Here is a 26,790-nt window from a genome sequence, read left to right as displayed (position 1 = left end):
ATACTTGTGGACCGAAGGAAGTACTCTTTGACTTATATTTTTCCTTTTGTATGACTGAGCTAAGAGCATGTTAACAGAACCTCAGAGATGCTGGGGCCCAGGAAGCAGGGAGGTGGGCCTGGGAGACCATCAGCAAATATTTCCCAAATGAACCCAAGGCCAAGAGTAGATATAGTTAGTGCCTTATGGGTTGACACTCACAGGCTCAGAACAGGCTAGACCCAGGAGAGAATCAGGCAAGGAGGGCAGGGGCCTCCATTCCTGGAGGGCCTGCCCCACACAAATGCCTGAGCCCTGGACTAAGGGAGTCGGGGGTTAGGAGGCGAGGCAGGGAGTGGGACTGCGCCATTATGTTTATTAGAAGGTCGGATTTCCCTGTGTGCTCTAGACAGATTACAGAATAAATACCTGCGCCTTGAGAACATAAGTCCACAATTCATACAAAGTGCTCACTACAGGAAGTTGCTGTGTCAAAACCCAGGCAAGGACCCAACTCAGGGCAGCCCCTCCTCCCCCACTGACCTCAACAAGGGCTGTGCTATTTTTTATGTAATTATTTCTTTTATTTATTATTATTAATATTATTATTATTTGCTTTTGCTGTGGTCACTATCGTTGGCAAAGTTCCTTTTTCCCTTTCCTGGACACGGGGTTCCTGCCTGTAAGATTCCACTCTGAGGCTGAAGGCGCCAAAAGCTGTGTGAGAAGTGGCCTTTGAACTCCATCTGGGAGGATGGTGAGAAGAAGGAAGCAGGAGAAATCATTCTTTGTTTTTAAAAAAATTAAAAAACAAAAGCCCCACAATCTACAGGTCATTCCTTACTCAGTCAGTGATCAAACTGCCCAAAAGAAAAACAGGAGCAGAGAAGCAGGCCGCCGGGCACTGGCCCTTTCCTCCAGGGCTGGGCAAGCAGGGTGCGGCCCCACCCCCCCAGGCTGCAGGGAAAGCTGCGCTCCTGCTAGCCATGGAGGTGGGAAGAAGTGGAAGGGAAAAGGAGAGACAGAGAGCTCAGCGCCTTGAGGTACACGCTTTCCCAACTCCAGGGCCACCTGCGGCCCTGGCCCAGGCCAGCTCCCATGTCACCTCCGCGTCCAGGAGATTCATAATTAAAAAAAAAAAAATCAAAAAACAAAGCTCAAACAAAACAAAATCCAAAAGGACAAGACTTGGGGAAATGAAGAAGGGAGGGAGGGTGGACAGGAAGGTAGAAGGGCAGGTCTCTGGATGCATAATTCCCGAGCCACTGGGGGCTGGGGGGGAAGATTCCCCAGCGCCCCGCCGCCTGCGTGGCGTTAGCTCGTCACGTAGTGTTTGGTGGACGGCTGCCCATACACCCTGTAGAAATCCTGGTGGCCAGGCTGCTGGGAGGCATCGAGCCAGTCTCTAACCGCCAGGCCAGGAAGGGACTGGGGGACGGAGGGTGCGGGTGGGAGCGGGTGTGAGTACTCCTGTGAGGGCACTGTCCAGGGGAAATGGCCGGAGCGGGGGTAGGGCTGGTGGCCGCCATGGTTGGCCACGGAAGAACAGTAACAGTTGTCCACAGAACAGACGAGAATCTTGCGGCCACCGTACTGGGGGAGCATGGGCTGCTGGGCGGCGGAGCCATTGGGATACTGTGATGGGGGAAACACAGGACTTGAGTGCACTGGCTGGGCGCCAGCGGGCAGGGCCACCAAGTGCTGCGTGGAGCTGCAGGGCCCCAGGGGCTGCCCTGACTGGCCCTCGCCGCTGGCTGTGCCCGCTGCCCCATACTGGCTGCCCACAGGGCCCGACGACGTCTCTAGGAAACTGGCCTCGGGGAAGGCCATTGAGTGCTTGCGCTTCTCCGCCCCAGAGCTGCTCACGCCACAAGGGTACAGGGGGACGCTTTGCAGGAAGGGCACCGGTGTGCTGAAGGGGCCTGTGGAGAGTTTGGGACAAAAGCCACTGAAGTTCACATCCAAAACAACCCGGGCCTCCCTTCCCGTGAGGACCTTTTTCATCTGCAGGACCAAGCACACTGCATCATGCCTGATTTGGGTCGGTGTCGCTGCTCCATTAGCGGTAGTTACTATTATTATTCCCATTTTACAGCTGAAGAAACTGAAGCTCAGGGAGGGGTAGGCTTGCCCAAAGTCCCACAGCTAGAAGTAGCCAAGCGAGGACACGAAGAAAAGTCTACCTGACTAGGCCACGCTGCCTCTCACAGGGAAGGCTCTGGTACGTACCCCGGCCCTAAGGGCTCTCCCCCTTCCATGGAGGGCCCCGCCCTCACCTTCTAGCATCTTCCGAAGCTGCTTCTCCTTCTTGGCCACCTCATTCAGGAAGAGCTTGGAGTTCAGGTGGCCGATCTTAGGGGGAGAAAGGCTGCTGCCGGTGCAGGTCTGGGTCCTGGGGGCAGTGGATGGGGCATCTGCTGTGAGGAGGTATCACCAGTGAGCCCGCCCTACTACCCCTGGGCCTGGCTCCCCCCCCCCAGGATGTGTTCCCCTGAGGGCCAGTGACCATCTGCTCACCTGTCCATTAGGATTTTCACAGACTTGGTGTTCTAGGGAGAGAGAAAAGGTTTAGTCAGTGGAAGAGGCAACACGGGAGAAGGGACGACAAAAGCTGCCCTGCTTCCCTCTCACCAGGCAGGGCTGACCTTCTGATTCTGGCTACAGCGTGGCTGGGCGGTGGGGGAGGTTTTGGTGAAGGTGTCTACATTTTTAGAAGAACAGCTGACATTTATTGAACTTACTATGGGACAGAATACTGCAAGTGCTTTTTATACATCCATCATTTTCTCCACGCAACTAACCTAGAAGGAAGGTTCTGCTGGCACTCAATCCTCTATTCAAAATCTTTGGGGCCAGCTGTGTTGCGAAATGTGGAATTATATGAATTTCAGAAGGGAAATATGGTGCCTGTAGCATATATTACATAGCACCCCCAGTCGGCACCATAATCCAATACACAATGTTTCTGTAGCAAAATGTTTGAATTTTTGTACTAAGCAAGATAAATAAAGACCGAGCAGAGAATTGCAGACTCCAATTTAGGAATGCCCTGGGCCCCACCGGCTGCTCCTGGGCCCAGCCCACCTTCATGAAGCTGACATCCTCCGTCTTGTCGAAGAGCAGCTGCAGGGAGCCCAGCAGCTTCTTGGCCTCCTGCATGCGCTCCCCGAGGTGCAGCGCCTGCGCTGCATTCTCACTGCAGAACTTGGCCTGGGCTTTGTCCAGAACCTCCACCGTCTGCCCCAGGTCCTCATCCAGCAGCTGGTGCAGCTTCTCATACTGCAGCCGCACTTCTTCCTTCAGCTGGCTCACCTTCTCCTGCAGGTGTGCGGCAAGAGTGGTTGTCAAGACCTCTGGCTGCCACTGCCTCCTATCTCACACCCTGATGGCAAAGTCTGGGACCCCAAAGCCCCAGGCTTCCCAGGCTTCCCAAGGGCAAGGTATGACCTGCTGGTAGCACAGGACTCTGTGCCAGATATCCCTGGTATCAGTAGGGCTCGTCCACTAACAGTTCACTGAGACTGACCGAGGGGTTCTGGCACAGATCCTAGACCAAGTAAGGAACTAGCCCCGGGTCCTGCATCCAAGCCGCCCCCACCCTACACCATGAACTTGGGCTTAGCTACCTCTACCAGGCGCTTGTCTGACTCAAGTTTGTACAGCTGGTCCTCAATGTCCTGCTCTCGCTCCTCCAGCCGGTCCTGCTGTTTCATCAGCATCTTCTGCAGGGACAGTGGAGGCAGGGGCATCAGAGGGGGCTGCCGCTTTACCCCTCCCTCACCAAGGGTGAGTGAGTACCAACCTTCCCTTTACAGAACAGACTCATCCTATAGATCTTTTGACCCAGGTGACCTAAAATTTCTGCCATCCAACCCCTGCTGGCCCTCATGCAATCCTGGAGGCCTGGCTGATAACAGCTGTCCAGCCAGCCTGTTCTCAGGAACCGAAGCCTGGAATAGCTTCTCACACATATCTAAACCATGAGCTTTCTGAGGGCAGGGTCAGGCCAGCCTCTGTTCTAAGCAATCTGCTCCCCGCCCCCACCTGCCCTCCACCTCAGATGAATCTAATTGCCCCAGTAATGCTATGAGAGAAGTACTATTATCCTCATTTTAGGGAAGAGGAACCATAGAGGTTAAGTAATTCACCCGAAGTACATAGCTAGTAAGTGGGAGAACTGGGATGCAAACCTCGGTGATCTGGTGGTAGGCCCTGTTCTTACCCAAGTCATGCCGCCTCTCTCTGGGGAGCTCTGTCTGAGAGACGAGTGCCCTAAAATGCAGGGTCCAACACCCTTGCTCTTGATGCCTTGAGCTGGGCCTCAGCAGTCCTTGCTAGCTCCCTCAGCCCCCGAGTTGGAGCCTGGTAGAAAGGAGACCCTGGCTGTCCTAAAACCTGAGGCCAGTCTCCTGAAAGGTGCTGGACCAAGCTGCTCATCTCAGCCCCTAATCTCTTATCTCCACAACGCTTTTGCTCCCAGCCCTGCCCGTCCCAGCTGCTCCCTCCATTCTGTCACTCCCCCTCAGCAGACATACCCTTTCAAACAGGGTCTTGCCGCTGCTCAAGAACCCTCACAGACTCCCTCCTCCCAAATGTTAGTGCGGTAATGGAGGTGCTTTTACTACCTGGTAGTGTCCTGTCCCCAATGTTCTGTGCACATTCGTACTCCCTGCTGAGGGTTTTCTACAGCCCACAGTGCCTCTTCCCTCTCCTTGTCTATCTTTCAAGGCTCAACTTAAGGCCCCACCCTTCTAGGAGACTTTCCATGGCCCCTGCTTAGAGTTTTTGTACAGGTCATGCGGTGGGGATGTCAGTCTGCCCTCTCTGTAACTGTGCTGTCCAGGGCAGTAGCCACTAGTACAGGTGACTAACACGCCATTATCCCAGAAAGATCTACAGAATACACTATTCTGTATTTTAGTTCACAAACCATGGTTTGATCGCCTTATAAAACTCAAGGCGTCTTCAAAATAGGGCTTTGCGCCCTGGTCAGGTAGTTCAGTTGGTTTGAGTGTCGTCCTGATACATCAAGGTTGCAGGTTCGATTCCCAGTCAGGGTGCACAAAGAATAATCAACTGATGAGTGCATAAATAAGTGGAACAACAAATCAATGTGTTTTTCTCTCTCTCTCTCTTCCTCTCTTTCTATAGGGTGCTGGGCCACACAAATGACCTACATATATATAACATGTTTACTGAAAAAACCCATGGGTTTTACACATAAAATAAGGTTTGCAAAGCAAATTGCACAGAGCCTAGCTCACAGTGAGTGTCCACTCAACAAGGAACCATTCTTTTTCTTCCTCTGCGTGGGCGTCAGAGTGACTCTCAAGTTTGACCCCATGACTCCCACTCCCACCCACACCCACACAGCTGACTTCCCAAGCTGTTGCCAACCCCTTTCTTATTCCCACCCCCTTTCACATGTGAGGAAGACAAGGCCAGTGAGGAATTCAGTGGCCCCCTTTTGAGTTGGTGGCTAAACAAAAAACGAGGACCCTGAGGAACGGAGGAGGTGGCGGTGAGGCTCTCAGCTAAGCTGGGGAAGCCTGGGGCAGCCTCCCCCAACCACTTGACCTTTCAGTGACGCAGGGTAGGACCACAAAGAACCAGCCCCAGGAGACTCCCGCCCCAGTCCAACATGCACAGGGATCTGTTGGAACCTGAGGGTCGCACCTATTGAGAACCGCCTCTGGGTGGAAGGCAGGAATAGAGTTAGGTAATCAGGGACCCTCACGGCCTGTGAAACCACCGTGGTTGTGTGAAGAGGGCAGGCAGCACCTCACAGTATTGCCCAGACACACGCATACAACTGCACGCACTGCCTGGAGAACAGCTCATGCACACTGTCCTACACAGCTGCACATGTACCTTCACCGCCCTGCCTGGTGAAGGCTGGACCTCTGGAAGGCCCCAGTCAGTTGAGGGAAGCCTAGTGGGAAAGCCAGGTGGCCAGGACACCCTCTTTCAGGAATGTTATGCCTTTTTACCGCCCCTCTAACAGCTGTCCCTCAGATTTTTGCCTGCTGGCTGCCTTACACCCACACTCAAGAGGACCGCCCTCCACCCGACAGCGCATCTTAGACTCCAGGCCACCCTTGCCTTCCCAATGACCCAGATATCTGAAAGCTCAGGTCCCACACACCCCACCAAATCTGTGCATCATGGACTCCCTGCTCAAAACCACCAGTATCAGATGAGGGGTGCACCTGGGGTGGAGGCCCAGGAAAGAGCAGCCCGGGTGGCTTCCCAGCCCAGTTTCCCTCAGGGGATAGGAACAGGGCTGCTCTATTCCAACCCTCCAGACCGGTGGGAGGCCCCTCCCCCACACCCTGAAACCCCTTAGGGGGTCCATGGCTGACCCCTCGTGGCAGAGCCAAGGGAGGCACCTCTTGACCAGTCCTGGGTTAGGGGCGGGGGTGGCTCAGCCCCTTACCTCTTCTAGGCCTTTCTCAGGGTCTTTCCCAGTAGCACTTCTACGCTAGGACCCTGCAGCATCTTGCCTTAGCTTCAGCGGTCCCAGGTCCTGGTTCCTGGCTCCCCAGAGCCCTCTGAGGTAGGAGCCCAGTGTGGCTGGGCTTTCTAGTCCCCTCTCCCAGCTCAGAGGCCCTTGGGCTCCTGTCTCTGCCACAGAGGGGAGGGGGCCACACCGGCCAGCTCACTCAGGCAGGCATGGCCTTCCCTGGGGCCAGGTGATCTTAATCCGGCCACAGATAACACCTGGGGGAAACTGGGGGTTGGGAGGACCACTTCCTCCTCAGGAACTAGAAAATTGGGGGGACGGAAGGAAATATTCCTGTGCTGCCCCTTCATTACCCCTCATCTCAGTCACCCCAAATGACTGCACCATGTTGCTGAGAAGCTGAAAGATGGGGAGCAGAGGAAGCAAGGGCTGGACCCCTTTCCACATCCCAAACCTGGGGGCAGTTGCTGAGAGCTGAGGCCCGATTTTCCACCTGAGAAGCACCCACAGCTGAGATAGGACCAGATTTCCTGCCTTGAGTCAGAGCAAGGGCTCTCACTGCTCCGTGGGGGGACTTCACAAACTGTTCCCAGCCCAAAGTCACTTGGACTGTGATATACCTCAAGTGTGCAGGAGCAGCGGGAGCAGAGTGAAGCAGGAACCTTGGTCCAGACTAGACAGACGCACTGGAGGGACCAGGCCTCCAGCAGGAGGAGGAGCGATGTGAGGCCCCTCCCCACTCCGCAGCCCTGGGCCAGACAGGACCTGCTCACTCCTCTTCCTGCCTCTTAGGTGTGCAAGGGCAAAAGCTGCAAGAAGGCTTGAGGGCACTCCATTCCCATTTCTCCAAGGCCCCAGGACATCCCGCTCCTCATTCCTGTCACCCAGTGTTCTAGACTATGCCTCGAGCTGCTCCCTCTGATGCCCCTCCCAACCTGGAGAGGGGGCAATCAGTTGTAAGCCCCTTACATTCCTGTCCTGGGAAAGCCTCATATCCCTCTAGAGCCTGACTGGCCAGGCCCAGCTGGCATTTTGGCACCAGACTGGACTGGGCAGACAGGTGAGGCCATGGGGACTCTAGCCTGTATAAAAGTTAATAAATAATAATAAAACCCACAAGTCAACCTTGTAGAGAAGCAAGGTCAGGAGGGAACAGGGCCCCAGGAGCTGGGCCAGAGGCAGGCCTGAGGTTTTCAGACAAGGCCAGGGCTGGGTGCTGCAGGCTGTGGTGGGAGGGTGGGGGCAGGAAGAGGGAGCTCAGCTATCCAGACCCCTGCCCAGACAACTCTCAGGCCAGCTCCAGCTCTGGCTGCAAACCCCTGCTTCAGAGCTACCAAACCCACCCCCACTCAAGACCTCCTCCCAGAAATGTGTTACCTTCTCTGGGCCACAGCACTGTCCCCTTGTCCCAGGGCCACATTGCCTACCCTAGATGCCCCTTTCTGTGCCTCAGCTCCTGCCTTGGGCTACCTGGTGAACCTCCAGCCTGGGGTAACCACAGATCCAGAGAGAAGTGCCAGGACAGGTGCCAGGGCAAGGAGAGATGCAGCACCTGGGAGGCGAGCCCCAGTGGACCCCAGAGAGGGCTTCCCAGCTGCAGAGTCAAATTAGCTTTTGCCATGCAGAGAGCAGCGCTCTGGGGCAGCAGAACAAAGAGGCGAGAGAGAGAAAGCCCCCCTTTGTCTGGGTTTGAATGCCAGGCCAGGCGGGAAGGAAGGCTTTCCCAGAGCCAGGGGTGAGGCCAGCCAGGCCTGCCTGCTCAGTCCAGTGTCAGGGTCCAAGCCGGGCTCACCTCCCTGTGCCCACCCAGACTGCCCCAATTCAGCACTGCAGGGTCTACCCAAGGTGGCCACCTCCAATACTGCCACAGGCAACAAGCTCACCCTAAGGTGAATCCCATCTTCCCCTTCCCTCCCTAATTCCTACACTACCAGGTGAGAAAAGTTGCCCAAGATTTACAAGCACCAGCCACAGCCTGAGCAGGCGGTCACGCTGACAGTCATACATGCACACATGTTCAGCTTCGCCTTACAGGTGTGCAGCATGCTTGCTCTCTCACAAACACACACAGAAACAACTACATAATTCAATCAGTCACATTGTACCTTCTTGGAGAGACACACGTGAGGTACAAAAAATTCACCATATGTGAGATATGCGACCAGACAGGCCGGCCACACACACCTGCAGACTGACATGAACACACCACTCCCCAGGGTTGCAGGAGGCAGAGGGATCAATATTCTTGCATGAGAGGCCCCCGGCTGCATCAGCAATATCCTGGGGTAGGGGTGGGCCTCTGCCTGGGCCCAGGGAGGCAGGCCAAGCCGGTCCCCTTCTGCTCCGGCTCAGGATGGTCAAGGAAGTGGCACTTACATGACACTCACATCTCGAACACACAGCTTCCCCACCCCAGCTCCCACCCTGCCTCAGGAGTATGGCGGGGGACAAGGTAGCCATGGGCAAACCTCACTCCTACAGACCACATGATACAGACACTCGGAGTGGAGACCTGGGATCCCCTCTGGGGTCCTGCGCGATGACCCCTGTAGCCAAGGGCAATGTGAGCAGCGGATAACATTACCCCGGCAGCTGTGAACCACAAACTGGCCCAAGCAGTGGGATCTCCTCTGAAAAGAACATCTGAACTCTGAACCTCCAAGAACGAAAAGACCATTCCCCATTCCAGCCTTGATCTGGGGTCCTACAGATGACAAAGAAGGATGAACTATGACCTGAAAACACACACACCCCCCTGCCTATCCCCTCACACACAAAGTTTGGCCTTATCTTGAGTCATCTTTTCAGGTTGAGGTGGGTCCTGATAGGGGCCCTCCCAGCTCACAGACCTCCTGTTGCTCAGATGAAACCCTGAACCCTGGCAGGGGACTGGAAGAGGGTTTAACACCTGGGGCTGCCAGGCACAAGTCCACCTAAATGTCCTAATCTTAAGCTTTTATTCTCCTGTAGCCCCACGGAGAGAACATATTTAGTCTAGACACAGCCCAGAGAATGGTCTCTGGGGCCCACGCACGGGGCATCCAGGCCTCGGGACAATGTGACCTACATACTGGCTTCCCAAGGGCACGGTGGGACCACAGACTTCACAGGCCTGACTCTGGGACCCCCTGCTCACTGCCCCCACCACCCTGTGGGCCCTGCTTGCCTTCCTTCTGGGCCTCTGCTCCAGGCCACTGGGCCATTCACTCAGGGTTGGGGCCCCCAGGGAGAGGTTGATCGGGGTTTTCTATTTCTAGCCAAAAGGGCATTTCAGCAGCTGCCCCCTCCCCTCTCCCAGGAGGACAGAAGAGGAAGCACAAGAAGCAGAGCTACATTTCAAGGCATGTGCCAGGCCTCCATGCTTTGGCTTCTATATCCAGGAGAATTGTTGCCTTCACCCACAGTACCAGCAGAAGTCCTTTGGGACTGATCCCCAAGGGAAAAGAAGCCCAGGGAAAGGTCCCTCCCGAGGAGGGCCCAGACAAGATGGAGAGTGAAATGGGTTCTTCTATTCGGGTTCCCCAAAGCTCACCTCCTCCCCCTGGGTAGGGTCCCCTTCCTCCACATTCAATAGGTTCAACTCATACCAAGTGGTGCTGGGCGATTGAAGGGTTTCCAACTCTAGTACCCTGGGCAGCAGAGAGAATCACGAGGGCTGGAGGGGGATGAGACTCAGGCTAGGGGGCATAGATGCTAAGCAAACAATTGCACATCTGGCCCTGATTCCACCCACCACTTCTGAGCCTGCCCACACCAGGAACGAGAATGAAGACACAAACGCACACACAGCTGCTGACAAAGTTCAGGGTCTGCTTCCATCCAGTTCCTCCTGTGAGCTGTGGACCGGAGACCTGCTGGTGGGAACCCCAGGCACACTCTGCATGCACGTGCCATCCCTCCCTCACCCCAACTACACAACCAGGAGACAGGTGCATTTGAGGGCACGGCAGACAGTCTCAAAGACACTAGTAAACACAGACACACACCGAAAGATCCTTCCTGTTACTGAGTTAGGCACCATTACGCTTTCTCCCCTACCCAAATCAAAGACACCCCTAGCACTCAGACACAGCTGAGTCAACTGTGGGTGGGAGCACACATGCACTCAGCACCCTGTCCTGTTCCTTCAGTCCTGTCTTAGCCCTTCCCCTCCTCTCACTTTCCTCTGCCAATCCCAGGACTGAGAACTGGACAGCCCCCTTTCTCCTGCCTCTGCCTTTTCCCAGCCTCCTCCCCCAAGCCCTTCCATCTTTATTAATAGCAGCAGCTTCCCAATGCTGGGGAAAGTCTGAGCTCTGCCTGCCCTCTGGCTCCTGTGCTTTCCCTAGGCTTCTACCTTTTCTAACCCTAGTGGGGAAGGAGGGGGAAATGGCTCCTCTCTCCACCCCCTTACCCCACACACTTCCTTTAAGAAACCAGAGGCCTTGTCCTGGCACAAAAACCCAGAGCTAGTCCACTGAATTGGAAACTAATTATACAGCAAATTTTATTTGTTGTCTTTGCCCTCAGCCAGTGGCAGCCCTCCTGCCTTTTGTTAGTTGTCTGTGTACGTTTTTTAATTGCTAAACAGTGACTCATTCAGACTGGTCCCTCCAAAGGAAATAGCCCTTGTCTGCAACCGGCCCTTGCTAGCTGCTTCCTCATACCCAAGCTCCTCGCTGTCCTCGACTAGCCTCCAGGGGCCCCCACCCAGAAACACTCCCAGTCCTCCCAGAGCCCAGCCTCTGCCCCAGGCCCCAAGCTTAGGCTCCAGAAAAGGCTCAGACAGTCTCAGGCCAACCCCCTTCCTCCTACTATGACTCAACTCTGAAAGCCAGGGGACCAGGGAGGGACCTAGGAGGAGCCCCACTCAGAGGAAGGGGACGGAAGTATTGCCTCAGTCCGGCTCCAAAGCCCGGCCCAGGGGCCTGAGGGGGAAGGCGGTTTTGACATTGGCCGCTGCTGCAGGGTGTATACAATGGGAGGGGATGTGGTTCCGTAATCACTCAGCCGGCAGCCCAGGGGAGCCAGCTGCCTGAAACCAGATTGTGAGGCGGCTCAACCTTAAACCCACAGGATTCTTTTTCCGTCTTCCACTTCCCCTCCCCAAATGTGGGAGGGCTGTGATGGAGGGCTGAGCTGGGAGCAAAGGGCTCAGGATGAGGAAGAGGAGACACATACTTTAAGGTTTGTTCATGCAGGCGCATGCAACACAGACAGGCGCACAGAGGGAGGTGATTCTCACACACGGACAGCAGGCTACCCGGAATAATCCAAATGGTCCAGACACTGTCCCGTGGCACCGCTAGCTGTCCGGGCCACGTCCACATAGATACCCGGAGTTCTGCTCTCCTCCAGGGAAGCTCCCTTTCACCCTGCAATGTGTTTCCAGTAGGGCTAGAAACTAACATGGCTGCTTTTGTTTACTTCCTCATTGGTATGCCAACATCATGGATCATGTCAGGCACAGCAGCGGCACCAGGACACTCATTACATAAACAGCAGCTGGAGAAGCAAAACCTGGGTCACCGCCTTGGTGACTTCCCCAGGGCCCACAGAAACAAGGCTGGGGGAGGGAGCTGTGTGAAAAACGGAAAAGCAACACCCAAACTCTACCCTTGACAGCCCCACACCTCAGTTCTATAAATAACTCACAAGATGGGCTCTAGGAGCACAGGTGCAGGAACATATTAAGTAGCCATGGGGGGGGGGGCCTTCTTCCCAGAACCTTGAACCCAAACTTTCAGAGTACTAGTTTGGAAGGGGGCTTCTGGCATGATGTCACAAGAGTCAGCCTGTGCAGATGGGAGCTCCCCGGACGGTAGGGAGTGTGTGAGTGTGTGTGTAGGGTACTTGCCCGGATCTCATTCCTCCGGATCTCCACGTCGCACACCGAGTGTCCCTGATGCGCACCGCTGTAGTAGCAGCAGTACTGGCACACGGCCACCTGCTCGGCCTCGCAGTGGTAGAGGCGGTAGGCGTTGTGCTGCGGGCAGCTCCAGGCCCGCACGTCGTCCGCCTCCACCAGGAGGTGCCCGCGGGCGGTAGAGGGCTGCTGCAGGTGCGTCTGCACGTGGGACTGGCAGCAGGGAGCCTCGCAGCGCAGGCAGACCTTCTGTGCCGGTAGCGGAGGGCCGCGGCGGCAGAACACGCAGTGCAACGCCGTGGGCGGCTTCTCCACGTGCAGTGCGTTGAACTTCTCCACGATGTTGGTGAGCTTCAGATTCTTTTCCAGGCCCGGCTTTTGGTTGTAGGCCTGGTTGCACTCCGGACAGCGCACCAGGCCGCTGTCCTTGGCCCAAGCCTCGCCGATGCATCCCCGACAGAAGTTGTGTTTGCACGGCAATTGCACAGGCTCCACGAACACATGCAGGCAGATGGGACAGATGAGTTCCTCCTCGAAGCAGTTCTTCCAATTATCTGCCATAGCGACTGCGGGCAGGGGGCTCGGGCAGGCCTTCCCAACTCCCCAGCCCTGGGGGTCCGGCTGGTACCGCTCTAGGCCCACGGAGCCCCGAGCTCCGGCCCCAGGAGGCCCCGACAGTCGCTCAGTCACCAGCGCCTTCCGCGCGCCCGCCCCGCAGAGGGAGCCTCGGTCCTCACACCGCGCGCGCAGCCGGTTGCGTCTCCTCCTCCCGAGCGCCTAGCGGGAGGTGGCGGACTGCGCCAGGGCCGCAGCCGGGGCACCAGCCCTGGAGGGGAGCGCCGGAGTCCAAATTCCATATAAGAGGCCGCCTACCCGTCAGCGCGGCTAGGGCAGAAACAGCCCGCGGCCTGCGCTCGGCCCCGCGGCTGACATTGGGGCACGCCCCACGGCGGGCAGAGCCCGGGAGCCGCACACTTCCTCTAGCGACGACGGCGGCGGCAATGGTGGCTCCCTCCTGGCTCGCCGGCGCCGCGTCTCCCTTGCCTTGACCAGGGCCCGAGGGCCGGGGAAACAAGTGCTGCCGCACCGGTGGCTGCTAGATCCGGACCCGGCGGGCTAGGCGAGCCGGCGGTCCCGGGGCGGTGGCGTGGGCGCCCCCGGGTTTGCCGGCCGTCTGCGGGTGCGGGCTGCTGGGCGCAGGCTGGCCGACTCCGGGGCGCTGTGTGCGCGCAGGGGCAGTCATTCAGATGAAATTCCAGTCCCCGGCCAGAGACACCAACCCGCCTCTGCCTTCCTCCTCCCTTCACAAATAGAAACGGAAGGGGGAGGGAGAGAAGTGGAAAAAAAAAAAAAAACCCAACCAGAGAGGGAGGGAGGAGAAGCCCCAGCGGTGCTCCGGCCTGACCTCCTCGTAGCTACTTCAGCGCTCCCCCGAGGCCCGGCGCCCGGCGCCCCCGCCGCAGAAAGACCCCGCTCTCCGTCTCCGCGCTGGGCGGGCGCCTCGGCTCTGCCGAGGAAAACAAGGATTGATCAAACTAGAAAGGAATTTTTCTCAACTGCTAATGAACAGGAGGCTCGGCTCGCGTCCCTCCCCTCCCCCTGGCCCGGCCCTCCCCCTTCGCCACCCTAGCCTCCCCCCACCCCCCCACTTTCTTTTCTTCTCGGCCTCTGCTCTGGCCTGGAAGGGTCCGGGCTGCGGTCGGAGCCCGCCCGCCGCGGCGGGGCCGGGCCGAGCCAGCCGGGCCGGGGTGTCTCCCTCAGTGCCCAGCCATCTTGGGCTCCTGCGGCCACGGTGGCGGCGGCGGCCGGGGGTCCGGGCGTGCTGGCTTCGAGGGTCCCGCAGCGTTCTAGCTCTCTCTCTTTTTTTAAAGGGGAGAGCTGGCGGCCTCCCTCAAATTAGGAGAGAGAGAAGGGAGAAAATGCCAAGTCCCGATTTCTCTCCACCTCTGCTCCACCCACCCCGGTCCGTTCCAAAAAATAAAAAAAGATTAGAATTGGAAGAAGTCGGCAGAAAGGTGAGCGCCGGCGGCCCCCGGCTGCTGCCCAGGCGACGCGTCCGGGGCGGGCCCGCGCCAGTCGCTCCGTCGGTAGGTCCGTTTGTCCGCCCGCAGCTCCTCAACTGAGGGGAGGGCACTCTGGGCAGGGTCTCCGCAGCGGCTGTCGCCTCAGAGCTTTATCCTCAGATCAAAAAAAAAAAAAAAAAAAGACAAGAAAAAAAACAAACCCAACCCCAACACTCTCATCACAGCCACCTTCAGCCATCTTGCGCGTATTATTATTATTTTAGGAATAATCTGTTTAATAAAAATAGCTGAGTCTCTAGCCCCCTCCCCCGCGTCGTGGGCTCCCCGCCCCTTTTAATAATAATCTCGATAATAAAAATGATCTGCGGGCCGGGCAGTCCGCGGCAGCCTTTTCCTGCCCCGGCTCGCTCGCGCTCCGGCTCTCCTTCCCCCAGGAAGGGGGCGCGGTGGGGGGGATTCACCGCTGGGGCTCGGGAAGGGGTGCGTCCCTGATGCCCGCTAGTTGGCCTCCGCCTCCACGGGGAGGGAAAGGCGCCCTGGCTGCTACCGCGCTGTTGCGAGGAGGGCGGGCAAGGGAGGGGCCCCTCCTCGCGGGACCGGCTGGAGGGGCGCCCAGGGGTCCCGGGTCTTCCCACCACGGCCAGGCCTCGGAGTCTGCCGACTGGGTAGGCGAATACAATGGGTTCCCTCACAGCAGAGTGCGGCCCGCAAGGTGGGGAGCCAAGCGGGCAGGGGGCTGCGGTGAGCCGGACTCCTGAGCTAAGGCGGAGAGAGGCGGAGGGTGGTGTTTCTATCTCACGGCCGGTCCCGCTACTCAGGAAGGGGGCGGGGAGACGGGGAGGGGAGGCGAGGAGAAAGCGGCGGCACAACCGCGGCGCCTTTAATCAGCACCCGCTGGTTCGGCCCACCCGGCGCTGTAGAAATAAATGGACGGGGGAGTGGGGCCGGGGCGGGGCGTTTTGTCCGGAAGTGCTGTTCGAGCGGCTGTGGTGCCCGGCCCCTCCCCTTTTCCATGTCTGAGTTGGGGCTGTTTCGGAGGTTGCAGCTGCTATTGGGTCCCAAGCTGAGGCCCCGCCTCTTTAGGGCGGGGCAACCAAAGATTGTCACGTGACTTGTACTAACTTGGGTACATTAAACATTGGGATGGGCTTGCCGCGCTTCTTAAAAGGGCGACGATGCCCCGGTATAGTGGGGCCACCTCTTCCTGGGCTTAATTCACCCTTAGCTCTTTTTGCCTGAGAGGCAGAGGGTTGTTAGCTCAGCTGCCTAATGGAACTGAGCAGGGAACTACAAATGTTCACTGTGGGGCAATTTTCCTATGTCCTCCGAACTTTACCTCCCCCCATTTCTGACGCTTAAAACTACCAAGCAAAATAGGAACTATTATCTCTTTAATGTTTTAAAAAACAGAGGCTTAAAGAACTTAATAATTATCAGAGGTCGGTTGGTCAGTCACCAAATATTTAACAAAAGGCTTTATGTGCAAAGGCATTTTTCTAGGCCTAGGGGTTTCCTCGGAGAACATGTATAAATTTTTTTTAAATTAAAAATGTAGGATAACTGCTACATATGTAATATTCTGTGATAGGGGCTCACACAGTGCTTTCCAAAAAAAGTGACATTTGAACTGAAGGCTTCATGTTCAAAAGGAGTCAGGCAAGTGACAGACAACATGGGGGAAGCGTGCTTTAGTCGGAGGAAAAACAAATGCAAAAACAATAGATTAGGCAGGTCGCAGGGCAGAATGAAGACTGTGTGTTGGAAAAGACAGGTAGGAGCTAGAACACACAGGGCCTTCTGTATAGGTCATAGTAAGGAGTTTGGACTTGAAGCTGGTTGTGAAAAGCTGTCAGATTTGGGACATATTTTGGAAGTAGAGCCAACAGGATTAGGTAAGGATTAGATGTGGGATGGAGAGGAATCAATAGGTAATAGTAATGGGGTAGGAATGTGGTCAAGATGTGCTTATCACTGTATATAGTATATCCTTCTGAACTTTCCCCATGGACACACACACATACCCATATATATGTATATATATACACATACATCACATATATGTATATATAACCTTTCCCTAGATATACTATATGTGTATATGTATGTGAATACATGGAATACACATATATGTATGTATGTATGTATGTATGTATATATATATATATATATATATATATATATATATATATATATATATATATGGTGTATTCCCCAAAAAATGTTTAAAGAAGCTCAGTGGTGGTGCCATTTACCTAAGAGAGAATAAAAGAGGGTTAGGTAGGCTTGGGCAGGGAGATTTTTAGTAGTTCTAAGTTTGATTGGCTCATATTATCCAGTGGAAATATTGAAGAGACAACAGTCCATACAGACCCAGTGGGGAGGGCTGTGCTGGATTATAGATTTCAGAGTCACCAGAGTGACTATGTGCTCACTGGCACAAATTCAGATCTAGTTTAGCATGACCCGGGGCAGGGGTGCTGACCCTTCTGTAAAAGCAGAGGGTCTCCCTGCTTCAGAGCCACCTTCTCCTCTTTCCTGATGGAGGAGATCATGTGGACCCTTCAAGGACAGACCCTGTGTCTTTAGCACTTTGCATCCCCTCACATGCTGAACAAATGAAAAATGAATGACTGCGTGCGTATCTGAATGAACAAGGAGAAAATGGTTGTCAAGCCTTAGTCCTTAATTCCATACCCTAAAGATGGTGCAAAGAAACAACAAGGTTGAGCTTGGAGCAGAGGATCCTTTTGTGGCCTCCTCACCAATGACCGACCCCCAGGATAGTAAACCATCTTTGACTGTTCCTCTTGACTTACAAGACATCACACTCTTCTGGTTCTATCTTTCTGACCACAGACCTCTCTAATTTCTACCTCATAAATGCCAGTGGTTCTCAGAATCCCATCCTTCATTTTCTTCTCTTAGTAATCTATACCTGTTCCCTGGGGCCTGTCGTTTACCCCTAAGGCTTTGTTACTGTATATATACAGATGACTCCTTAGGCAGTAGTATCTCCAGCCCAGATCCTCACCCTCCTACTTGCAGATCCACGTAGCCACCAACTATGTGCTCCACTCGGATGTCGCACAGGCCCCTTGAATTCAATGTATTGGAAACTAAACTCTTTATCCTTTTCACATTCCAGCCTGTTCCCTCTCCACTATGATCCCCGTTTCAGTGGGTGGACATGTCAAACACTTAGTTACTAAACTAAGGATTAGGGAGGCAACTGTGACATCTTCCTCTCACCTCTTATCCATTTAGTCAGTCTTCAGGTGCTATAGGTCCTACTCTTAAATAGCTCTCCGATAAGTTACTTGTGTACTGGTTCCTCACTTAACACCTTCACCTCTAGGCACAATGTACAGTGCAAACTCAACATGTCTAAAATTGTACTAATTTCTGCTCCCCCTAAATCTGTTCTTGCTGAGGTCTTCTGCTTCTCAGCAAACATCCCATAGCTAGTCAACCTTTCAGCACATCTAGACTACTCCTTAGCACCTCTTTTACTGTACTTTATTACAGTCTCTTACCTGGAGTGTTTCAGTAGGTCCGGACTGCTTTTGCTGCTTCTGCCCTTACCTCCTGGAGTCAGTTCTCAACAGAGAAGTCAGAGGAATTCTTTTAAAATATAAATTAGGTTATATCAATTCTCTGCTCAAAACCTTCCAATGGCTTCCCACTTCAACCAACATAAAAATCAAAGTTTCAGAATTACCTGCAAGGCCCTGTACAATCTGGACCCTGTATAAGTAATCTCCTATCATCCCCTGTCTCTTATTCTGTTCCAGCCACGCCGACTTCCCTGTTGCTCCTCAAATACACTTGTTGTCCCTGTAATTGCTCTTTGCTGTGCCTGAAACATCCTTCCCCCAGACACCCCTACTGCACACTTCTTTCTGTCACTGAGAGTCTTCGTTCAAATGTCACCTAAGCAGTAAGGCCTTCCCTAACCTCTGTATTTAAAGTCGCACTCCTCCCCCAACACCATCTTCTCTGCTTTGTTTTTCCTCCACAGCATATGTCTTCATGTACTATGCAGTCTACTTTTAAAAAAATGTTACCCATCTCCCATCACTAAGCTATAAGACCTGTGAAAGGAGAGGCTTTCTTTAGGTTGTATCCCTGGTGCCTCGAATGGGACCTAGCACACAGTAAGTGCTCAATAAATATTTGTTGACCCAACCACTTCTACCCTAATCCAGGCTTGACTGGTCATCTTGCCTCCAATCTCATTTCCAAAATGTTCTCCATCCAGCAGGCAGAGGGCGGTTCTAAAATGAAAGCTTGATGCCTAATAAACTGTATATGTCTCAAGAAGAGCTTTGGGGCTTTTGCCCCTGCTCTACCTGCCTGGAGAGCTTTTGAAAATAAAGCCACTACTCTTTTTTTTTAAAGATTTTATTTATGTATTTTTACAGAGAGGTGAAGCAGGGGAGAAAGAGAGGGAGAGAAACATCAATGTGTGAGAGAAATATCAATTAGTTGCCTCTCCCTTACTCCCAACTGGGGACCTGGCCTGTAGTCCAGGCATGTGCCCTGACTGGGAATCAAACTCATGACCTTTTGGTTCACAGGCCAGCACTCAATCCACTGAGCCACGCCAGCCAGGGCAAGCCCCTATTCTTTTGTTCAGTTCACCCTTAAGCATCCTTCAGATTTTGATTTAAATGTCATATCTTTGGGGAAGACTTTTTAAAATCTCCCTTGATTGGCTTGGGAGGCTTTTTCTGTGTGTGTATTCTAGCATAGCCCTTTAATAAAGGGTTATACTAATTGAGCAACTACTATGCGCTAGGCATCTTGTGAGCATTATCTCATATAATCCTTGCAGAAACTCTATGAAGCAAGTATCCATTTGCAGATGAAGAAACTGAGGCGCAAGTTAGTTAGCCTGTCTTGGTCACACTGACAATAATTGGTGAGGCTGGGGTGTGAGAAAAAGCAGCTTACTGCCTCCTTTTTAATGCCTCTTCCTTGTAGTTGTTCCTTGTCTGTTTTCTCTCACTGCACTATGAGCTCCTCCCAGCCAGAACTGCGTCCAGCCTCCCAGCATATAGCAGAGGGCTTATTATACGTTCGTTGAAAGAACAAGTGAGTGAACATACCTTCTAGCTCTTACCCTTCCCACAGTGGTATTGCATAGACTCATCAATGCATAGGTGGCCTTCCTCTGTCTTATAAAGGTTGTGACCTAGACGGTCCATTCTCCTTCCTTTCAGGGTTCTCAGTACTGAGAGGGGTATGGGCTGGCAGGGAGTGAAACTGGAAAAACAAAGGAATGGAGACCGGGTGGGGTGGGGTTTGCTTCCCTCACTTCTCTGGCCCCAATAAGGCCACTACTCTCATCAGCCCTCTCAAAGTCTTCTCTGCCCCTCACGGTACTCACAGAGCTATGCCACACAACCCAGACACCCACCTGCATCATCTTGCTCTCTCCTCCATCCTGCCCTTCGCTCTCTCCCCAAAACTTCCTGGCACCAAGGAGGAGAGGAGGGACTAGGTCAGTCCCCTCCTGCCTCCATAGAAGGGACCTAGATATAGTTGCCCCTCCCTGACCACTTCCTTACCTTCTCCTGCAGCCTTGGGACACATCTGCTGCCCGGCAAATCACTCCCCTTACCCCACCCCGGCCTCCCCACCTGCTCCCCCTCTGCAGCCCGCAGCTGTCTCTGTGTCAGGCTGGGTTGAGTCACTTTCAGCACGCATCCTCCTCTGGTCAGGCATCTGGCATATCTCTCAGGCTCCCCAGGCCCTGGCCCTGAAGCCTGTGCCCCCCACCCCACCCATCCCCATCAGGGCTCCTTTAAACCTCCCACTCGCAGGAACCCTTCTTTTTCCAGAAACAACCCCAGCCTGGTCCTGTCTCCCGGAATCACCCAAGCACAGGATCTTGTTCTTCTGTAATCCTTGGAGCAAGAGCCTCACCCTGACCCTGGGTCCTTCTACCCTAGTTAGATGAGGAAGAATGGATAAGCATCTCTGCCCACCCCCGACTGCCCCACACCTGCTGGAAGGAGAAAGGGGAAGGCCTTTGGGGATTTTTAGCCTGGCTCCAGACCCTCCCAGTTCCCTTGCCTTGACTGCCACAAGGACTGAGGGCCCCAGACAGGACCTGCTCCACTGCTCCAGACGCCAGGCACAGCCCAGTAGGAGGTCACAGGCCAAGGAGGCGTGCTGACTTCCTCCTGGGTAAGGTCCCCAGATACAGCTAGTTCTCACAGAAGTCAGGGAAGGGAGCAAATAGTCCCTTCACAGGGCTGACACCCTTCCTCCTCCCCTCTTGTAATTCTTGTGATGCCTCCAGGACCTCAGCCAGCTGCCCCAGCAGAGGCCCCGGGTACTACAGCTCCAAACCACCCGAGGACCAGGAAGGAAGGCCCTGCCTGCTACTCCCTGGGACAGACACTCAGACCCGAGCAGGAAGGGAGAGAATGCGTGGGGCCCCAGAGCAGCCCGCAGGTTCCAGGACCCCTGTCTCACTGCAAGCCCCCTCTCGCCTGTCTGTGTCTGTCTCCCCCGTGGGTACTGAACTCTGGTTCTCTGCATGATGCTCTGGGAGAGAGGAGTTGGGCAATCCAGGGAAGGAGGAGCCACCCACCTCCTAGCCCAGACAGGGCCCAGAGAAGTTGATAGGAAGGGTGGGCCAGCCTCAGTGGCGCCCAGTGGTCGTGCCGGTGCTGAGGCAGCTTCTCCATCCTGCCCTCAGGCTCTGGATTCAGAGGATGAACTTTGAAGCTCAGTGAGGAGGGGAGCAGCCTTCTCCCTGCCCAAGCTGGAAGTGGGAATGGGACTCAAAACTAGAGGTGAGGAAGGCCCATCTTCCCAAGGGGAAAGAGTTGTTTTTTGTTGTTGTTGTTGTTGTGTTTTTGTGAGAGGAAGGTAGAAGAAAAATGAAGGTTCTTTACCCACCCATTCATCTTTCCAGACTGTGTTCCATGCTCCTACCCCCTTGACCTTGGAGGAGTTCAAAACCAAGTGAAAGAGAGGCTGTCCCTGCAGTCATTTTTGCACAACTGAAATGTCACCAGCTGCATGATCCTGTTCCTTGGCACCCCCTCCACTCCCCAGAACAGTCTTCAGGACCTTTCCCCACCCCAGCTTCTTCCAAATGGCCAAGTCCAATCCACCCTCTCTGCCTGGGCCCAGGCTTCCCACTCCCCTACTTCCAGCCAGAAAGGAGCACAAGACCCGGGGCTTCTGCAAATATGTTTAATGCACCGAGGTTACACAGAGGAAGAGGGGGCAAGAAAGAAACGACATCTAAGTAAGTCATCCAAAATCCTTACAAAAGTTCCTGGCTGGCTGCAGCCCCTAGGAACTGAGTCGCCACTGACATTAGAAACTAATAAAATTTTTTTACAAAAGCCTGCTCATTGCATCATTTGCATACTTGCACAAAAGGAGGGCTCTCTCTACAGCGACCCAGGAACCTCACCTGGCACAGAGGACCTGGAAGCCAGAGAGGAAAGACAACCAGATACAAAAATAGTCAAGGGATTTCTTCACTGGTCGGCCCCACAGGGGCACCAACGTTCAGGTTTTTCTCCTGCTCTCCACTCAACCTTAAAACCCAGTCCCAAGACCCTGTGTTCATTTTTTTAAAACGCTCTAGCCCTTTTAGACTCCCCATGGCTTCCCAGTTCCTGCCCTGAAGCCTGGCTTTTGGAAGAGGAAGAGAAGGGCAGGAAGAAGTACCAGCTCCCTGGCCAGACCTGAGGCCTTGCGTGAGCATCTCCACCCCGGGCCAGTGGCAGCTGGGTTTGCGTTCTCCTGCAGCCCACACTGCAGGAGGGGCCATGGGAGTCTGCCTGATGCAGCAGGCAGACAATGTCATGGAACCTCTTCCTAGCACCAGGGACCCAGAGGGAGAGGCAGGACCTGGCAAACCTCAAGGAAGCCTGTGGAAGAGGCAGATAAGGGAGGGAAGCATCTTACTTCCCCACTCACTATGAAGTCAGGGCTCCCAAAGGACTGCAGGGAGGGAAAGAAGGGACACATTTAGTGAGCACCCACCATGTGTTCAGGTGCTGTGCTGGGCACAGGATGTGGTCGGCCTTGTTTGTTCCCCTTCACCAGCCAACTCAATGGAGACCCCTTCCCAGAATAACCCCTAGGAAGAAGGCACCGCTGGACAAGGGAAAGGAGGCCTGGTCAGGGACAGCAGTGTTTAGCCACTGCACCACAGCCTATGTACTGCAGGGAGAGGAAATGGTGGCCTGGCCCCAGCATGACCTCGGAGGTTCCTTACATAGTGGAGCAGGAAGGGGATCTCAGACTTCACAGGTTCAGCATTAGGAGCTCACTGACTGACGACAAATCTTAGTTAGGAAGATTCCCTCTGCGCCACCAAACCAGGAAGGTAGAGGTAGGGCCCCAGAAAGAAAGAATTGGTGGAGAGGTAGGTCAGGGTGGCAAGGAATGGAGCAAAGCTGATGGCGCCTCTCTGGCCATGAAATATCAGAAGCCAAGAGTTTCAGAGACAGGGATGCTGTGGTGGGCAAAGGCCAGGAAACATCTTTTGAGAAGTTCTTGGACAAGGCACAGCTGCTGCCAACGTCAGGTCCAGAGGGCCCCACCGTGGCTGCTGGGAGCCTGAAGCCCGTTGCTCCGGGTACTCCAGGCTGCTCGGCCTTGCAGCTCCGAGTCTGAGGGAGTTAACCACGTGGCCCTGAGGGTGTGTGCAGAGAAAGACCCAGGTCCCTTGGAAGTCCAACCACTGTTCCCTGGAGAGCTGGTCACAGCCTTCATGACCCCTGGAGGCAACTCTTTGGCTGGACCTCTCCTCGGAGGGGTCCTGCGGCTGCGGCACTCCTGGTGGTGTCCGCATGTGTGGCAGCACAGATGGGGCGGATCATGGTCCCTGACAGACAAAATGGCTTTGCTTTGGACAGGCCTGAAGGGTGATCTTGAAATAGGGGGTAAAGAGGGTATGAAAAGGGGCTTACTGATTCTGGGGCAGAAAGGGGAGATACCCCAAGAGGAGCCCTAAAACCAAAGGCCAGATATAGGTGGGCTTCTGGGAAGAAGACCATGAGAACTGCGGTTTTGGGGCAAGGGACCAAGGACCATGAGAGGCCCAGATGCAGGACAGGGGACAGGACCAGACTGGGGAATGAGAGATGAGAAATGAATGGATACAGGGAGGACGGGTGGGGGGGGGGGGGGGGAAGCAGCAGAGTGTGGTGTTTGCAAAATCAAAGTTGTAGACGTGTTGAGAGGTTAATTTTTTGGTTTTTAATAAGCCAGAGTCCTGCAGCCTGGAGGCTGGGAGGCCCAGGGGACGAGGGAATGGGACAGGAGTGGTCGAAGAGCTGGAGGCCCAGCCCCGAGTGACGGTGGGGATGACTGTGAGCTGCTGGGCCTCACCCTGTCCCAGGCAAGCATGGTTGGGTGGGAAAGGCCCGGGAGATGAGGCTGAGGCCACCAAGTCTCTGAGACCCTGATGGTCCCTGAACTTTGTGGGCCCAGTCCACTTGGGAACCAGCAGCGTCCCTGCTTGGCCCCAGCTGAACTGGGCTCAGGGCCACACGGGGGAGCACCGCAGCTCTCCTCTGCCCCAGGTCCCAGCAGGCCAAGCTGGGGAAAAAAGCCCCTCTCTGCAGCTGGCTCCTCTGGGCCCGGGGCTGGCAGGCGAACACCGGCACCTTCTCTGGTGGCGGCTCAGGGGCACAGAGCCCCAGGCCCCTGTCTGACAGAATGCAAAAGTTCATGGGAATAAAGTCCTGTTTAAAAAACATATATACACAGCTTCTGGACATCTCTGTAGAGCAATAAAATACCATTGGTTTCTACAAAATAAAACAGAGGCAGCAACCCAAACACGATCAGAGGACTTGTTCCGTGGTGAGAGGAACTGACTACACAAGGCTTCCCAGAGTTGAGCTGGGCACTGAACCAACAGGGCCACTCCACCTCCTTCCCGCTGGGCTGCGTGGCCTGGGGTAGGTGAGAAGGAGGCCTGAAACCTAGGGGCACATCAAAGGTCCAGAGTCACTTCTCAAACCAGAACTTGTGGCAGCAGCAGAAAGTGTGAAGATTTACATCTGCCCGCTCAGTGCCCAGTGGGCGGTGCAGGTGAGGTGGGGGTCAGCTGCCCGTGCCCAGCATCCCGCTGGGCTGTAGGTGCGTGGCTGCTCAGCCATCCTCACACTTGTCCTTCCTTTTCTTGGTGGGACTCTCTCTTACACAGCTGTTCAACCGGAAGTCACTGGGGAGCAGCTGAGCTCTCCTCTGGCCCCTGTAGGGCCCAGCCCAGGCTAGTGCAGCGGACTGTCGAATACCACGTCAGGTAGGATGGAGACTTTCAGCTTCTTTTCGGGCCAGCTGTACTCTTTGGGGAGTTTGAACTGCAGAGGGAGCAAGCACAAAGCCAGAGTGCACGTTAGCTGAACCCACTGTCTCCTTTGCAGATTTCTAGAGAGTGGCCAGGACCCCCGCCCAGGCCCATCCCTGGGCGCTGGGTCAGAAAGGCCACTGGTTGATTGGCTTTAATCTCAAATGTGAGACCCAGGTGGGTAGCTGGAGTCAAGCTCCTGGAGTTATGACCCTGTCTCCCCCTCAGTCCCCCCACCCTGCCCCAGGCCAATAATTAACTAGGGGTTGGAGGAGGCATGTTTTCTAACTCTTTCTTGACTGTGCTGACCTCTCTCCAGCTCACTTCCTTGGTTCTGCCTCTGGCCACAAGCATGTAAGGAATCTGTTCCCTGAGGCCCTTGGGCTGGAAAATGGGGGGCAGGGGGAGGGTACAGATGCTACAGAGAAATGGCTTGAGGTCTAAAACTGCAGATCTATCCTTGCCCTGGCTTCTCTTTTGAAGGCTCGTGCAGAAGGACCCTGGACCCTGCCCTTTGCAGCCTTTGCCAAACGGCCCAAGGGAAGGAGGCCCTGACTGAGCCTCAGAGGGAGCAGAAGACAGGATGAGTTTGGCAGGAGGTGATTTCTGAGGTCTGGTGCATCCTTAGGAATAATGCACCCTCCGCCCCACTGCCCTTCTTTCATTCTCATCTGCTTCCTGGGGTTACCAGCCTGAAAGTGGTCCCAGGGGTGGCCAAAGAGAGTCCAAGGTCTTCCTGCCTCACCCAGGAATCAAGAATTTGCTTACAGTGTTGCTTCTAGAGCTTCTGGTGGGTGTAAGGGGGAAAGGCGGACATGTATTACTCCCTCTGTAGTCTGGGACTCTGAATGCGGTCCGGCACAGAGCTGGTGTTCAACAGATGTACATGACTTGGAAACAGGACCGCCTTTCATGACTCCCACTGTACTGGGACTAGGCGAGAAGTCCGGCCAGACTGGACAGGAGGGAAGAACAGGCCCTTGGCCTGCCTAAAGCTGGGGCTGGAAGTGAACAGGCCTGATACCTCCTGGCTGCCTCCCTCTCCCTCCCTCTGATGGGGGACTGTCCAAGCCAGGACTAAAGTGGAGAGTGGGGCAGGGTGTGGGGACAGCCTCCGGACAGGAAAGAAAAAAAAGTCATTTTTAGTGACCTACTTTCCTAAGCTTCCCCTGGCTCCTGTCCCTCCTGCCTGGACTGTCCCCCTCTCAACCCCTCAACACCCAAGCTCAAAGCAGCAGCCTGGCACAAAGCCACCCCAGGGCTACATGGCCTCTCCGGAAGCGCTTCTGGGCAGCTGGCTCTGGTGTGACTGAATGGGAGCTGGGCCTCAGGGACCAGTGGCCTGTGGGGGTTGATTGGCTGGCACAGACTGGGTACTTGGTGACTTTTGAATGTATAAATGAGTTAATTTATCAAGCTGTATCCCAGAGGATAGACAAGATACTATCTTATTTGGGGTGACCTAAGGCTCTGAGAAGTTCCTGTCCACCTGGAGACATGGACAGGGCAGTCCTGCCCTGTGTGCTCTCCTCCACTTCATGGGCCTGGAAGCCACTGTGCACTGTCTGATGTGGCCCTAGGAGCCCCGGCAGCTGGGACCTCCATCCCTGGCCGGCCTCTCACTGGCATGAAAGCTTGGCCCCTGGAAGTGAAGTAGCTCTCCCTTAAACACACTTCCTGGCAGAAAGGGCGAGGGAAGAGCCTGTCTCTGCCACAGGCAGGGGAGGGCCCAGACAACTCTCCAGAGGCTGGAGGCCAGCTTGCTAATGTTCCACTAACCTGAGGGCCGTCAAGGCCAGGAAGACTCAGATGCCACTGGGCTGCTGCTTAGTAGGAGGCCAGGGGAGGGGAAGGGACTTTCCAGGATGAGGTAAGTCCCCACAAATGAGGATGCCGGGAATAAGGAAGAAAAACAAAGGGGATTATGGGCTCAAGTCCTGCACCCCAGAAGAGAAGCCAAGGAAAGCACAGCCCCCACCTGGCCTGCCAGCTCCTCAGGCTCTGGGTTAGGGTTGGAAGAGCAGAGCAAGAGGGCAGAGCGTAAGGCTAGAGAAGGGAGTTAGGAGAGCGGCTCCTGGGTGGCCTAGGGCGAGAGCAGGAGTCCCTTGCTGCCCACCAGAACTCCCCAGTGGAATGTTCTCTG

The 26,790-nt window shown here is 54.9% G+C and overlaps 2 protein-coding genes across 3 annotated transcripts in view; both read right to left on the bottom strand.

Moving 5' to 3' along the window:
- Positions 1-335: 335 nt before the first annotated feature.
- Positions 336-13,889, bottom strand: TRIM8 (tripartite motif containing 8). The gene is made up of 6 exons (XM_037159409.2): positions 12,279-13,889; positions 3,606-3,701; positions 3,064-3,297; positions 2,497-2,528; positions 2,256-2,371; positions 336-1,901 (listed from the first exon to the last, which is right to left on the bottom strand). Exons 1-6 carry the CDS (start codon positions 12,846-12,848, stop codon positions 1,294-1,296), a joined length of 1,656 nt encoding a protein of 551 aa, XP_037015304.1. The 5' UTR covers positions 12,849-13,889; the 3' UTR covers positions 336-1,293.
- Positions 13,890-21,509: 7,620 nt separating this feature from the next.
- The window catches only part of SUFU (SUFU negative regulator of hedgehog signaling), a 98,813-nt gene continuing 93,532 nt past the window's right edge, over positions 21,510-26,790 (bottom strand). For both annotated transcript variants that reach the window (XM_053668449.1, XM_037159364.2), the window contains exon 12: positions 21,510-24,660. In XM_053668449.1, the coding sequence (XP_053524424.1) occupies positions 24,571-24,660 (90 nt within the window). In that variant the 3' untranslated portion in view covers positions 21,510-24,570. The remainder of the gene's footprint in view (positions 24,661-26,790) is intronic.

This window comes from Artibeus jamaicensis, unplaced genomic scaffold (assembly GCF_021234435.1).
Source record: "Artibeus jamaicensis isolate MK-2021 breed Jamaican fruit bat unplaced genomic scaffold, CSHL_Jam_final contig_490, whole genome shotgun sequence".
Classification (NCBI taxonomy): domain Eukaryota; kingdom Metazoa; phylum Chordata; class Mammalia; order Chiroptera; family Phyllostomidae; genus Artibeus; species Artibeus jamaicensis.
This window is presented reverse-complemented; position numbering and strand designations above follow the sequence as displayed.

Coding starts and splice junctions, on each gene's coding strand:
- TRIM8 (XM_037159409.2), bottom strand. CDS start 12,848: ATGGCAGATAATTGGAAGAACTGCTTCGAGGAGGAACTCATCTGTCCC. Junction 2,529..3,063: donor AGGATGTCAGCTTCATGAAG/GTGGGCTGGGCC, acceptor CTCTCTCCCTAG/AACACCAAGTCTGTGAAAAT. Junction 1,902..2,255: donor GCTTCGGAAGATGCTAGAAG/GTGAGGGCGGGG, acceptor AACTCTCCACAG/GCCCCTTCAGCACACCGGTG.